Consider the following 12,598-nt stretch of genomic DNA (forward strand, 5'->3'; position numbering starts at 1 on the left):
TATAGGTTTTCATGACCAAGTTTGCGAGTATCAAAACACGTGATAGAATTGGCTATATCTTTTGACTGCATTGACTTAGAAGCTTAAGTGCTTTAACCGCCAAGGGACCGTAGACCTCAGTATTTGATATAAATTTCATCTTGAAACGTCTACCCGTTCCTGAGAAAAAGGAGTTTTAACATACTGACAGATAGATAGGTGGACAACAAACGGCCAAAAAAATACTTTTTTAATGTGACATAATTACAAATTAATCATTTTGGCATTTTGTTTAATTATACTGTGAAATCTTCTTCTTGACAAATTTCATGATTCTGCGTTTTAATGAGGAAGTTTGAGAGTATCAAAATATTTGACATAAACGGCCGTATATTTTGACTACATTTATATTTTACACCTCAAGCAATCACAGACTTTAGTATTTGACATAAATTTCAATTTGATACCTCTAACCGTTAGTGAAAAAAAAGACGGATAGATAAAATGACGGACAACAACCTAATAGAAGTGCTCCGTTTTTACCGATTGACGCACGGAGCCATAAAAATGCTAAAGAATTGCAATTCATACACGAATAAAATCGCTTACAATAGCCTCATCCGATAGATTCTCAATCCAAGTTTGTCGGCATCGAACGTTTATCAGTTTCGATTAACGGAAAAGATGACGAAGATCGAGTGAATAATTGCACCAATTGTAACAGATTTAGTTAGCAAGCGGGAGAGTGTGATAGAAATTACCAAAAATCTGAAGCAGAAGGCACTAGAGGAAAGAAGTTGTGCATCAAAGGCAAGTTTACTTTTAAAAATTCCAGGAGATTAAGTTTCAGAAGCTATCGCTATAGATTTTACATAATTAAAGTTGCAAATCAGCCACAAGTCGTATGTAACTTTTACTTCTTTTTGACTTGTTTCACTCGCACAGTGCAAGCATCTTCAGAAATTACGTATTTGGGAGCCTCAAGCTACAAATATCGGGTTGTGCACAGCGCCGCCGACATGGATAATCTTACCCATAGCAAACCACCAGACGCACCAATGCCCGTCACTGTCACATGGAGAAGTGACAGTTTTTTCCTCTCTCTTTCTCTTTTTTCTCTTATTTTTTGCTTGTGTATCGCAGTTCACATATTTTTGAACATGAAATATAAATGGATTTGGAAAAAGAAATTGTAATATTTATATATTAAGAAGAAAATAAAAGATGGTAGGTTAGAGTAGAGAGGAGAGGTTTGTCCCACTACCTTAGGCGTCCGATAGTAAAAGCCTCCGTATGTTCATCGAACTATTCACGTCCGGACGCCGACAAAATGCTTAATTATTTTAATCCCAAAGCTAAATTTTAAATTACGCCTGTATGAATTGTACTGTTTTGTAATATGTTTTCTACTGCATTTGTTACAATTCTATATATCTTAGTAGAGATTTAGAGTGACGCATTGCGGTACCATCACCGGTCACTATTTAAGTGCGCTATATACATCTATTTCAGTTATTTAGGCTAATGTCGGGAATATATCCTATACCATGCACATGCGGAAGAGTTTATGTCGGAATGATTGGACGATCAATCAACACCAGAATCAAAGAACATAAGCGACATTTCAGGGTGGGGGCAGGTGGAGAAATCGGCCTTGGCAGAGCACGCGGAAGTTCTGGCTGTAGAGAACCACTATCACACGCGCTTGTTCAGAGAAGCTGTAGAAATACAAAAACGCGCGAACAGTTTCATACAAAAACACGCGAACAGTTTCAACAAGAAAAAGGAAAGCCTTGAAGTAAACGGATCCTGGCTTCCCGTACTGCAGCGAACGACCGTCGCCGGTAGCAAGAGGAGAACCGCACCGGAAATGATCGCGGAGAAGCCTTCGGACGTTGGCGCGCCAGGTACATATAGTCTGCTGCCGCGATCTCGTCTCCAGTTCACCACCGGCAGTGGAGGATGAAGCTTTGACAATGCCAGCCACTCGTGCTGGCGAAACGTCAGTAAAATCATTAGATGAACGTCGGCCGAAGAACCCGATACAGAAGCCAATAGGCAGTTTGTAAACAAGTGACCACGAAAGCCTTAACAATCCTGTTATTTCGTAAAACGTACATTCGCTCGATATTTTCTAGCTCTGGTGGCTGACATGGCTGCCGATATGTAATAAATAGAATGCCGTATTACAAGTTTTGCTCAAATTCGAACCTCCATACTGTCCTTAATTACGCTGTCCCAGTAAGCTGCGTTTGCACCACCGTACTTGTCTAGTCGTACTTCATTCCATGATTATATTCGTGGTAGTGCTTGGAGCCAGCTGATTTGCTTGGTTAGTTTAGTCGGATTGCCGCTGATATTCCATGCAGCCACCTCCTCCCTCCCCCCCCCCCCCCCCCATTTTCTTGATTTTTCTGTTCCTACATAAGGAACGCAACAAACGCATAAAAAGAGGTACACATCCGGCTTACGTTTAGCTAGATCACCTGTAACACTACAAAGAAGTTTATTTTTTATTTTTGTTGACACATCCAACTAAACCAGCCAAGCAAATCAGCTGTTGCCAATGACTGACTCGAGTATAATACGACAAGATCATATTCTTAGTGCAAACGCCAACGTTCTGAGACAGCATAATAATTAAGGAGTCTTGTGAAATAAGTAGGAAACAAACTAAAACGGAGGTTTCAATTTAAACGATACTTGCGGTCAAGTGGTCAGTTCGTTAAGATATCGAAGGTCACTTCATCCACCGGAGCTGCGAAACGCTCAGAGAATGTGCGTTTCGCAGTGTGGACTCTGAAAAACAATTAAGCAGCAAAGGACGCAGCAGGCGCCGGGACTCGAGCTTAGCAATAAATAGGCACGCGACACCGACAGTCCTTCATAGCATGAGTACAGTCCGGGCAGCGAGTAAAACGTAATAACATAGTTTGCAGCACCTGAAGAAGATGACTAGATCGGTCGTCGAAATACCGTGCAGAAAAGTGGAACAGCATCTACTCAACATCCGAAAGGAAACCATCAACGAGTCACATCAAAAAAAATTCTGAGTTCACAACAGAGGCACGATACTTGCCAGTAGGCGACATTTTTGACTTGTCCTTAACAATGTTAGCTACTCCTGTTGTCAGAGAGTTAGTTCAGTGTACACCAGTCCACATCAGGTTGAAATCCATTTCATATTAATTGTTATATGCGTGACTGGGTGATACGCCGAACGGTCTACGCGAGAACGTCTGTGAAACGATTCAGACTGTTTTACAATTTGTTATCTATTCAAGCCATAAAACAAATGAAAGATAGAATTACAAAGCTACATTACTCTTGAGCAGAGTCTTGCAACTTCAACTGCATCCGGTGCCGGAAGCATAAGATCATCTTCTGTGCAAGGTGCAGGGCATAGCTGTGATCCATGACGCGTGATTCTCTGCAATCACAGTTGGTGATATTCACAGTGAAGTGCCATTTCTGGAGGTTACTCCTGGATCTTCCGACTCCAGAACGAACCGGCTGAGTGATCTCCACACGGTCCATTTTCGTCCATGCCCCGGTGGTAAGGTTTCCAAAGTAAAGGGCCAGACAGGGTGATTCTCAAGTCGACATATCCACAATTGTTTTCTTGCTGTAGCTGCTGCTGTTTCCAAGACTGAAGTGGTCTTGAGAAAAATTGGGGCTACAGGTATGTGCCCACGTTGTGAATAGTTTTCCTGATGAGCCTGATTTCTTCTCTCCGCATTGGCAGCTACTTCACGATGAATATCTGGTGGCGCTGTGGCAGAGAGTTGGTAGAGTTTTAGAAGTGACATAGCTTTAATACAACCTTTAATAAGCCTACTCTTTTCTTTTAGCGCCTTGTCGACTGTTTGCGTGAGTGTATTTGTAGCCGCCCTGTCTGGCCGTGCGGTTCTAGGCGCTTCAGTTTGGAATCGCGCGGCCGCTACGGTCGCAGGTTCGAATCCTGCCTCGGGCATCGATGTGTGTGATGTCCTTAGGTTAGTTAGGTTTAAGTAGTTTTAAGTTCTAGGTGACTGATGGCCTCAGATGTTAAGTCCCATAGTGCTCAGAGCCATTAGAACCATTTGTATTTGTACCAGATTGCGCAAGCATACTCAGTAGCACTGTAACATGTTGCAGGTGCCGTCGTTCTCAGGGTTTGCGGTCGAGAGCCGCACGTGCTACCGCTGATCTTTTACCTTTATTCTCCTATTCTCGCAATGCAGTTTGTAGGTCAGAAAACGATGCATAATGACCCCCTTATATTTTTGGATGGGTCGTATTTACCGTCTCTATCCCTTGTCATGTAATGACAAGCTTGTGACGTGCCTGATTGTGCTTAAGATGAATTGCATACAGTTGTGTTTTATCTGGATTGAGACGAAGTTGGTAAAGTGTACTGATAGATAACAGTGGACGCGCTGTGTGAGCACTGCTCTGGTAAGTATGCGCAGGTTATTCGGTACTGAGATGGTGCCTCGCACTGCTTCCAGGACGACGTTCACGGCGTACCAGCTGGAGGAGCTGGAGCGCGCGTTCGAGCGGGCGCCGTACCCCGACGTGTTCGCGCGCGAGGAGCTGGCGCTCAAGCTGAGTCTCAGCGAGTCGCGCGTCCAGGTGTGGTTCCAGAACCGGCGCGCCAAGTGGCGCAAGCGGGAGCCGCCGCGCAAGACGGGCTACCTCGCCACCGGAGGTCAGTCTCCAACACGCTCTCACTTGTAGCTGCCTCCTCACTGTACGGTGAACTTACATCAGTTACAGTGTCTGCTGTGACCTGTTTCAGACTGTTTGTCGGCCTTAGGTCCCACCCCAGTTCTCATCTAGGTAAGTTTTATATGGAATATCCTCGCGAATAAGTGGTTGGTTCGAATAATGTTTCCTTCACGGAATCCAGTAGGTTGTACTTGACAGACAATGTTCTATAGAAAAGAGAGCAATATCGGCTATACTCCAAGAAAGCGTAATAGGACATCTAGTGCAGAATATATTAATTTTTCTGCAGAGCCCCATACATTTCAGGTGCTTTTTTGCTTTTATTCTTTGCCTTAGCCATCTCACGATCAACCTGATAACTACCATCCTACACTACTGGACGTTAAAATTGCTACACCACTAAGATGACGTGCCACAGACACGAAATTCAACCGACAGGAAGAAGATGCTGTGATATGCAAATGATTAGCTTCCCAGACCATTCACACAAGGCTGGCGCCGCTGGCGACACCTACAACGTGCTGACATCAGGAAACTTTCCAACCGATTTCTTATGCACAAACAGCAGTTGACCGGCGTTGCCTGGTCAAACGTTGTTGTGATGCCTCGTGTAAGGAGGAGAATTGCGTACCATCACGTTTCCGACTTTGGTAAAGGTCGGATTGTAGCCTATCGCGATTGCGGTTTATCGTATCGTGACATTGCTGCTCGCGTTGGTCGAGATCCAATGACTGTTAGCAGAATATGGAATCGGTGGGTTCAGGAGGGTAATACGGAACGCCGTGCTGGATCTCAACGGCCTCGTATCACTAGCAGTCCAGACGACAGGCATCTTATTCTCATGGCTGTAACGGATCGTGCAGCCACGTCTCGATCCCTGAGTCAAACAGATGGGGGCGTTTGCAAGACAACAACCATCTGCACGAATAGTTCGACCGCGTTTGCACCAGCATGGACTATCAGCTCAGAGACCATGGCTGCGGTTACCCTTGACGCTGTATCACAGACAGAAGCGCCTGCGATGTTGTACTCAACGACGAACCTGGGTACACGAATGGCAAAACGTCATTTTTTCGGATGAATCCAGATTCCGTTCACAGCATCATGATGGTCGCATCCGTGTTTGCCGACATAGCGGTGGACGCACATTGGAAGCGTGTATTCGTCATCGCCATACTGGCGTATCACCCGGCGTGATGGTATGGGGTTCCATTGGTTACACGTCTCTGTCACCTCTTGTTCGCATTGACGGCACTTTGAACAGTGGACATTACATTTCAGATTTGTTACGACCCGAGGCTCTACCTTTCATTCCATCCCTGTGAAACCCTACATTTCAGCAGGATAATGCACGACCGCATGTTGCAGGTCCTGTACGGGCCTTTCTGGATACATAAAATATTCGACTGCTGCCCTGACCAGCACATTCTCCAGATTTCTCACCAATTGAAAACATGGTGGCCGAGCAAGTGGCACGTCACAATACGCCAGTCACTACTCTTAATGAACTGTGGTATCGTGATGAAGCTGCATCGATAGCTGTACCTGTGCACGCCATCTCAATGCCCAGGCGTATCGAGGCCGTTATTACGGCCAGAGGTGGTTGTTCTGGGTACTGATTTCTCAGGATCCATGCACCCAAATTGCGTGAAAATGTAATCACATGTCAGTTCTAGTACAATATATTTGTCCAATGAATACCCGTTTATCATCTGCATTTCTTGTTGGTTTAGCTATTTTAATGGACAGTAGTGTAGATCTCAGGCTAAGCTACAGATCTGTGTGTCACACTCATTGGCTTTGGCATCTCACAATCAAACTATCTCCTTATAACCTACCCTAGAATTCTGAGTAAGCTACAAATCAGTCTGACACCACAACCAAGTTTTTTGCTTTCACCTTCGTTGGCTTCACTATCTCCAGTCAGACTTCCATCTTCCAACCTGATCTAGAGCTTGCGCTAAGCTACAGATCCGTTGATGCCCGGGACTTAGGATGTCGATTGTGTGCTCTGATTGTTTACGTGACCCGATTGCTCGTTCACTAGCGCTCATCAACTAATAATTAGAGCTGAAACCATAAAACAAAAAACTAAAAAACAGAGATGAAAACACAGTTGTATACGAATGTACACTAAATTAAATAAGAATAAAACATTAATATTACCTAAGTTAATTTAATCATTCTGGGAATAAAGTCCTCAGTTGAGTATGCAGCTACAGCTCAGCTTTGGAAGACTTGCGAAGACGACGTTCTCAAACTGATTAATAACCGCGGTAGGAGCGGCTACCTGATGATGACTTGAACGTTTAAACTGATCATAGATCTAAAAGTTTGCGATTTAGACATAAGAAATAAGTTAGTTATTAGTTATGCATTCACAGATGACTTTAAAATAATATTCAACTTATCAGCTGTGCGCCCTCCGGTAGCTGAGTGGTGAGCGGGACAGAATGTCAGTCCAAAGGGCCCGGGTTCGATTCCCGGCTATCTCGAAGATTTTCTCCGCTCAGGAACTGGGTGTTGTGATGTCGTATTCATCATCGTTTCATCCCCATTGTGGCGTCAAATTGAAAGACTTGCACCCGGCGAACGGTCTGCCCGACGGGAGGCTCTAGTCACACGATATTATTATTATCATAACTTATCAGCTTATTACAACAACAAAAAACAATTAAAAACTGACAAACATGCAAGTGAATAATTAATTAATTAATGTCTCATTAATTCCTATCGTAATGTTTCACTACTCATTCAGATCTCATCATATCAGTGCATACATTCACTCGCTACGCTCACTACAAACACATCCTGTCGACTGAGATCAGAACTATGATAACACCGCTGCATTTCCTTACGTTTATTGTGCATTGCCATGCATCAGTCTGAAAAACTGAGCCAGCATCGTTCCATAAAGAAGAAGTCGTTAAGCTTAGGAAGATGTAACGAGGCTAAAATTTTCCAGCGCACATCTTGGGTGTCTAATTTTGCAGGTAACATGCATTACTCTTTGAAAGTTTCAGATTTTTATTTTTTACAAACCTTAATATTTTCTGCTAGCCCTTATTTATGTTAAATAATGTTCCATTGCGCATGATGTACTATTCAAAAGGTATGCTTTAATTGATTTCCAAAAAATGTTGCTTTTAGTTACCTATTTTATTACAGTTGGAATTTGTTGTACGGTTTGATACGAAACGCACCTCAGTCCCAAGACAGCTTCTCTTGCTCGTGGCGCGCAGGCCTACGAATAACAAAGAGTCAACGTCTGCGTCACTACGGATGACAGACAGTTTGTCATCAGCAGTACCACCAAAAACTTTTCAATTCTGTGGCCTCGCAGAAGACTCCATCTGCATGTACATACATACTCCGCAAGCAGAGAGCTTCTTGTATCACTACTAGTTCTTTACTGTCCCACTCGCAAACTGATCCAGGAAAAAAGACTGTCTAAACCCTCCGATCGAGCTCCAATTTCTCGCATCTTATCTTCGTGGCCCTTACGCGAAATGTACGTTGGCGGCAGTAGAATCGTTCTGCAGTCGTCCTCAAATCCCAGATCTCTAAATTCTCGCGGAAAGAGCGTCGTCTTTCCTCCAGCGATTCCCATTTAGGTTCGCGAAGCATCTCCGTTATAGTTTCATGATGATCGAAATTACCAGTAACACATGCAGCAGCACGCCTCTGAATTGGTTCGACATTTTGCATCAACCCGACCTGGTGGGGATCCCAAACACTTGCCGTAGTGAAGAATGAGGCGCACTAACGTTCTATACGCCGTCTGCTTTATAGATGAACTATATTTTCGCAAAATTCTTCCAATGAAACGAAGTCGATCATTCGCCTTCCCTACTACCAACCAGACGTGCTCATTCCATTTCATATATCTTCGCAACATATCCAATATACACTCCTGGAAATGGAAAAAAGAACACATTGACACCGGTGTGTCAGACCCACCATACTTGCTCCGGACACTGCGAGGGGCTGTACAAGCAATGATCACACGCACGGCACAGCGGACACACCAGGAACCGCGGTGTTGGCCGTCGAATGGCGCTAGCTGCGCAGCATTTGTGCACCGCCGCCGTCAGTGTCAGCCAGTTTGCCGTGGCATACGGAGCTCCATCGCAGTCTTTAACACTGGTAGCATGCCGCGACAGCGTGGAAGTGAACCGTATGTGCAGTTGACGGACTTTGAGCGAGGGCGTATAGTGGGCATGCGGGAGGCCGGGTGGACGTACCGCCGAATTGCTCAACACGTGGGGCGTGAGGTCTCCACAGTACATCGATGTTGTCGCCAGTGGTCGGCGGAAGGTGCACGTGCCCGTCGACCTGGGACCGGACCGCAGCGACGCACGGATGCACGCCAAGACCGTAGGATCCTACGCAGTGCCGTAGGGGACCGCACCGCCACTTCCCAGCAAATTAGGGACACTGTTGCTCCTGGGGTATCGGCGAGGACCATTCGCAACCGTCTCCATGAAGCTGGGCTACGGTCCGGCACACCGTTAGGCCGTCTTCCGCTCACGCCCCAACATCGTGCAGCCCGCCTCCAGTGGTGTCGTGACAGGCGTGAATGGAGGGACGAATGGAGACGTGTCGTCTTCAGCGATGAGAGTCGCTTCTGCCTTGGTGCCAATGATGGTCCTATGCGTGTTTGGCGCCGTGCACGTGAGCGCCACAATCAGGACTGCATACGACCGAGGCACACAGGGCCAACACCCGGCATGATAGTGTGGGGAGCGATCTCCTACGCTGGCCGTACACCTCTGGTGATCGTCGAGGGGACACTGAATAGTGCACGGTACATCCAAACCGTCATCGAACCCATCGTTCTACCATTCCTAGACCGGCAAGGGAACTTGCTGTTCCAACAGGACAATGCACGTCCGCATGTATCCCGTGCCACCCAACGTGCTCTAGAAGGTGTAAGTCAACTACCCTGGCCAGCAAGATCTCCGGATCTGTCCCCCATTGAGCATGTTTGGGACTGGATGAAGCGTCGTCTCACGCGGTCTGCACTTACAGCACGAACGCTGGTCCAACGGAGGCGCCAGGTGGAAATGGCATGGCAAGCCGTTCCACAGGACTACATCCAGCATCTCTACGATCGTCTCCATGGGAGAATAGCAGCCTGCATTGCTGCGAAAGGTGGATATACACTGTACTAGTGCCGACATTGTGCATGCTCTGTTGCCTGTGTCTATGTGCCTGTGGTTCTGTCAGTGTGATCATGTGATGTATCTGACCCCAGGAATGTGTCAATAAAGTTTCCCCTTCCTGGGACAATGAATTCACGGTGTTCTTATTTCAATTTCCAGGAGTGTATTTAAGCGATGTGATTGTCTCAAGCAGCACCCTACTAGTGCTATATTCAAACGTTATAGGATTGTTATTCATACTCATCCGCATTAACTTACATTTTTCCTACGTTTAGAGGAAGCTATCATTCATGACACCAACTAGAAATTCTGTCTAAGCCATCGTATGAGCCGGCCAGTGTGGCCGTGCGGTTCTAGGCGCTTCAATCTGGAACCGCGTCACCGCTACGGTCGCAAGTTCGAATCCTGCCTCGGGCATGGATGTGTGTGATGTCCTTAGGTTAATTAGGTTTAAGTTGTTCTAAGTTCTAGGGGACTGATGACCGCAGATGTTAAGTCCCATAGTGATGAGAGCCTTTTGAACCATTTTGAACCATCGTATGAACTCCTGCAATCATTAAAAGACGACACCTTCCTGTGAGCCGGAGCGTCATCAGGAAACAGGCGTAAACTCCTGCTCACTCTGTCCATCAGATCATTTATGTATATAAAGGATAAGAGCTGTTCTGCCGCACTTCACTCGGGCACTTCTCAAACGCCGGCCTGTCACTGTTTAATCTGGGTCACATGACAAACGGCCAGTGACGGCTATCTGAAACAAGCAATCCATCACAACTAGCTTGTTCACTTGTCCGGTGCTCATAGGTTGAGGAGAGGGACAGACTGACGACTCACTATCGCTGGCAGGCTTACTCGTTAGTGCTCCTTTTCGGATTACCAGAGTGAGCGTCGAACACACTCAGTCGTTTCTGTGGCCATTCTGCTTTCTTGCACATTAACGTGGATCGTCAGTTGCCTCGTGCGGTATTACTCGCAGTTTGTTATTATTACAGCCGTGCAGGGAACACTGTTGAGACGCCGCCGACTGTCCGTAGGCTCGGCGACCGCGTCTCTGTCGTCGTTCGGCTCGCTGAACAGCTCGCTTGGCCCGTTCTCCGGGGGCGGCGCCGGAGGCGGCGGGGGCGGCGTGTCAGTGGGCGGGGGCGGCGTGCCGGTGGGCGGAGGCGGCGTGGGCGTCGGCGTGGGCGTGTCGGCGCCGGGCGACTCGTGGGCCGCCTACTCGCCGGCGGCGTACGAGCTGTCGCCGCACCTCAACCTGCTCAACGCGCCCTACTCCAGCTCGCCCTTCGGCGCGCCCTCCGCAGGGCCCTACTCGTACGCCTCCATGCTGCAGCCGCAGCACGACGCCTCGCTCTTCCGGTCGCAGCACCAGGTGGGTACAAGTCTGCAATGTTGATACTCTCCGCACCACATGATTCCGACAGCATCCCGTGCTTGCACTACAGAATTCAGTTGTTTCAGACGTACACTATCTTATCAAAGGTATCCGAACGCCTCTGTGGAATACGGTATGGAGCACTTGGTGCCCCGAGCAACGAACCTGCTAAAGTGCGCGTCATTTACGACGACGGCCGAGTTTAGGTTCGTTCTGCGCATCTGACGTCACAAAACACAGTCAGCCAATGCAGAGCACGGACGAGTTTCTTCAGTTTTAGAAACGTTCAGTCACAAATAAAGTAATTGAACAAAAGCAATGTCTTGATAGCAGATTTTCTATAAAAGAAAGTTTGGAAAAAGCATTCTTTATATCAACTGCTTAATAGTTTATTAATTAATTAAACCAAACAAGCAATAAGCCTCCTAATTCAGACGATAGAAAGGAAATTCATTCTCACTAACCGCTTTTTCGCAATAAAGAACAGCGGTAGTTGTTTATCTCCTATTGTACTTCAACGAAATGTGAGTAATTCATGGTCATACCAACAGTGTTTGAAGGTATTTTGCCGGCCTCTGGTGGCCGAGCGGTTCTAGTCGCTTCAGTCTGGAACCGCGCGACCGCTACGGTCGCAGGTTCGAATCCTGCCTCGGGCATGGATGTATGTGATGTCCTTAGGTTAGTTAGGTTTAAGTAGTTCTAAGTTCTAGGGGACTGATGACCTAAGATGTTAAGTCCCATAGTGCTCAGAGCCATTTGAACCATTTGATTTGAAGGTATTTTGCGTCACTTTTTAAAGTACTCTGGGAAATACTTTGAACGATGCACTACTTTAGTGAGCCGGCACGGTAGCTCAGCGAGTTCAGTCAGAGGGTTAGCTGCCCTCTGTAATAAAAAAACTGAGTTAATCGATCAACAACGAACTTAAATGGATGCCTTTCGACGTCCGCCCCGAGCAGGTACAACGAACGAAAGCGAACAAAATGAGATTAAAAACAAAAAACAAAAAAGTGTAATGGTTAAGGTGTTTGGCTGCTACTCAAGAGGTTCTGAGTTAAAATCTTGTTCGGTGCATATTATTTCCTTTGTTTAAAATCAATTTCGAAGTGTCTTACTTCATGAATTTTATTCGTTTGAATGTAATTTTTTGAAATTTCTAGTGGCAACTAAAATCGACTGTACGGAAAGTATACGCAGTGGACTGCAAACTCTTCAATATTTCGTGCAATGGTTTACTACATTTAATGCTGCACAATAACTGCGTTGAACATCGAAACAAAATTAGGTCATTTATGGGGGGAAGGTATCACTCAAGAAGATGTGTAAAAATCAAATTTTTGGGCCAAATAGTTTTTGTGAAGTCCAATGA

General features: G+C 46.1%; 1 protein-coding gene across 1 annotated transcript in view; it reads left to right on the forward strand.

Moving 5' to 3' along the window:
• LOC126335894 (retinal homeobox protein Rx) overlaps nucleotides 1-12,598 on the forward strand; it is a 104,265-nt gene that overhangs the window by 58,227 nt on the left and 33,440 nt on the right. Inside the window, exons 5-6 of the mRNA XM_049999365.1 lie at nucleotides 4,470-4,669; nucleotides 10,889-11,226. Coding sequence (XP_049855322.1) covers nucleotides 4,470-4,669; nucleotides 10,889-11,226 — 538 coding nt within the window. The remainder of the gene's footprint in view (nucleotides 1-4,469; nucleotides 4,670-10,888; nucleotides 11,227-12,598) is intronic.

This window comes from Schistocerca gregaria, chromosome 2, assembly GCF_023897955.1.
Source record: "Schistocerca gregaria isolate iqSchGreg1 chromosome 2, iqSchGreg1.2, whole genome shotgun sequence".
NCBI classification, from domain to species: Eukaryota; Metazoa; Arthropoda; class Insecta; order Orthoptera; family Acrididae; genus Schistocerca; species Schistocerca gregaria.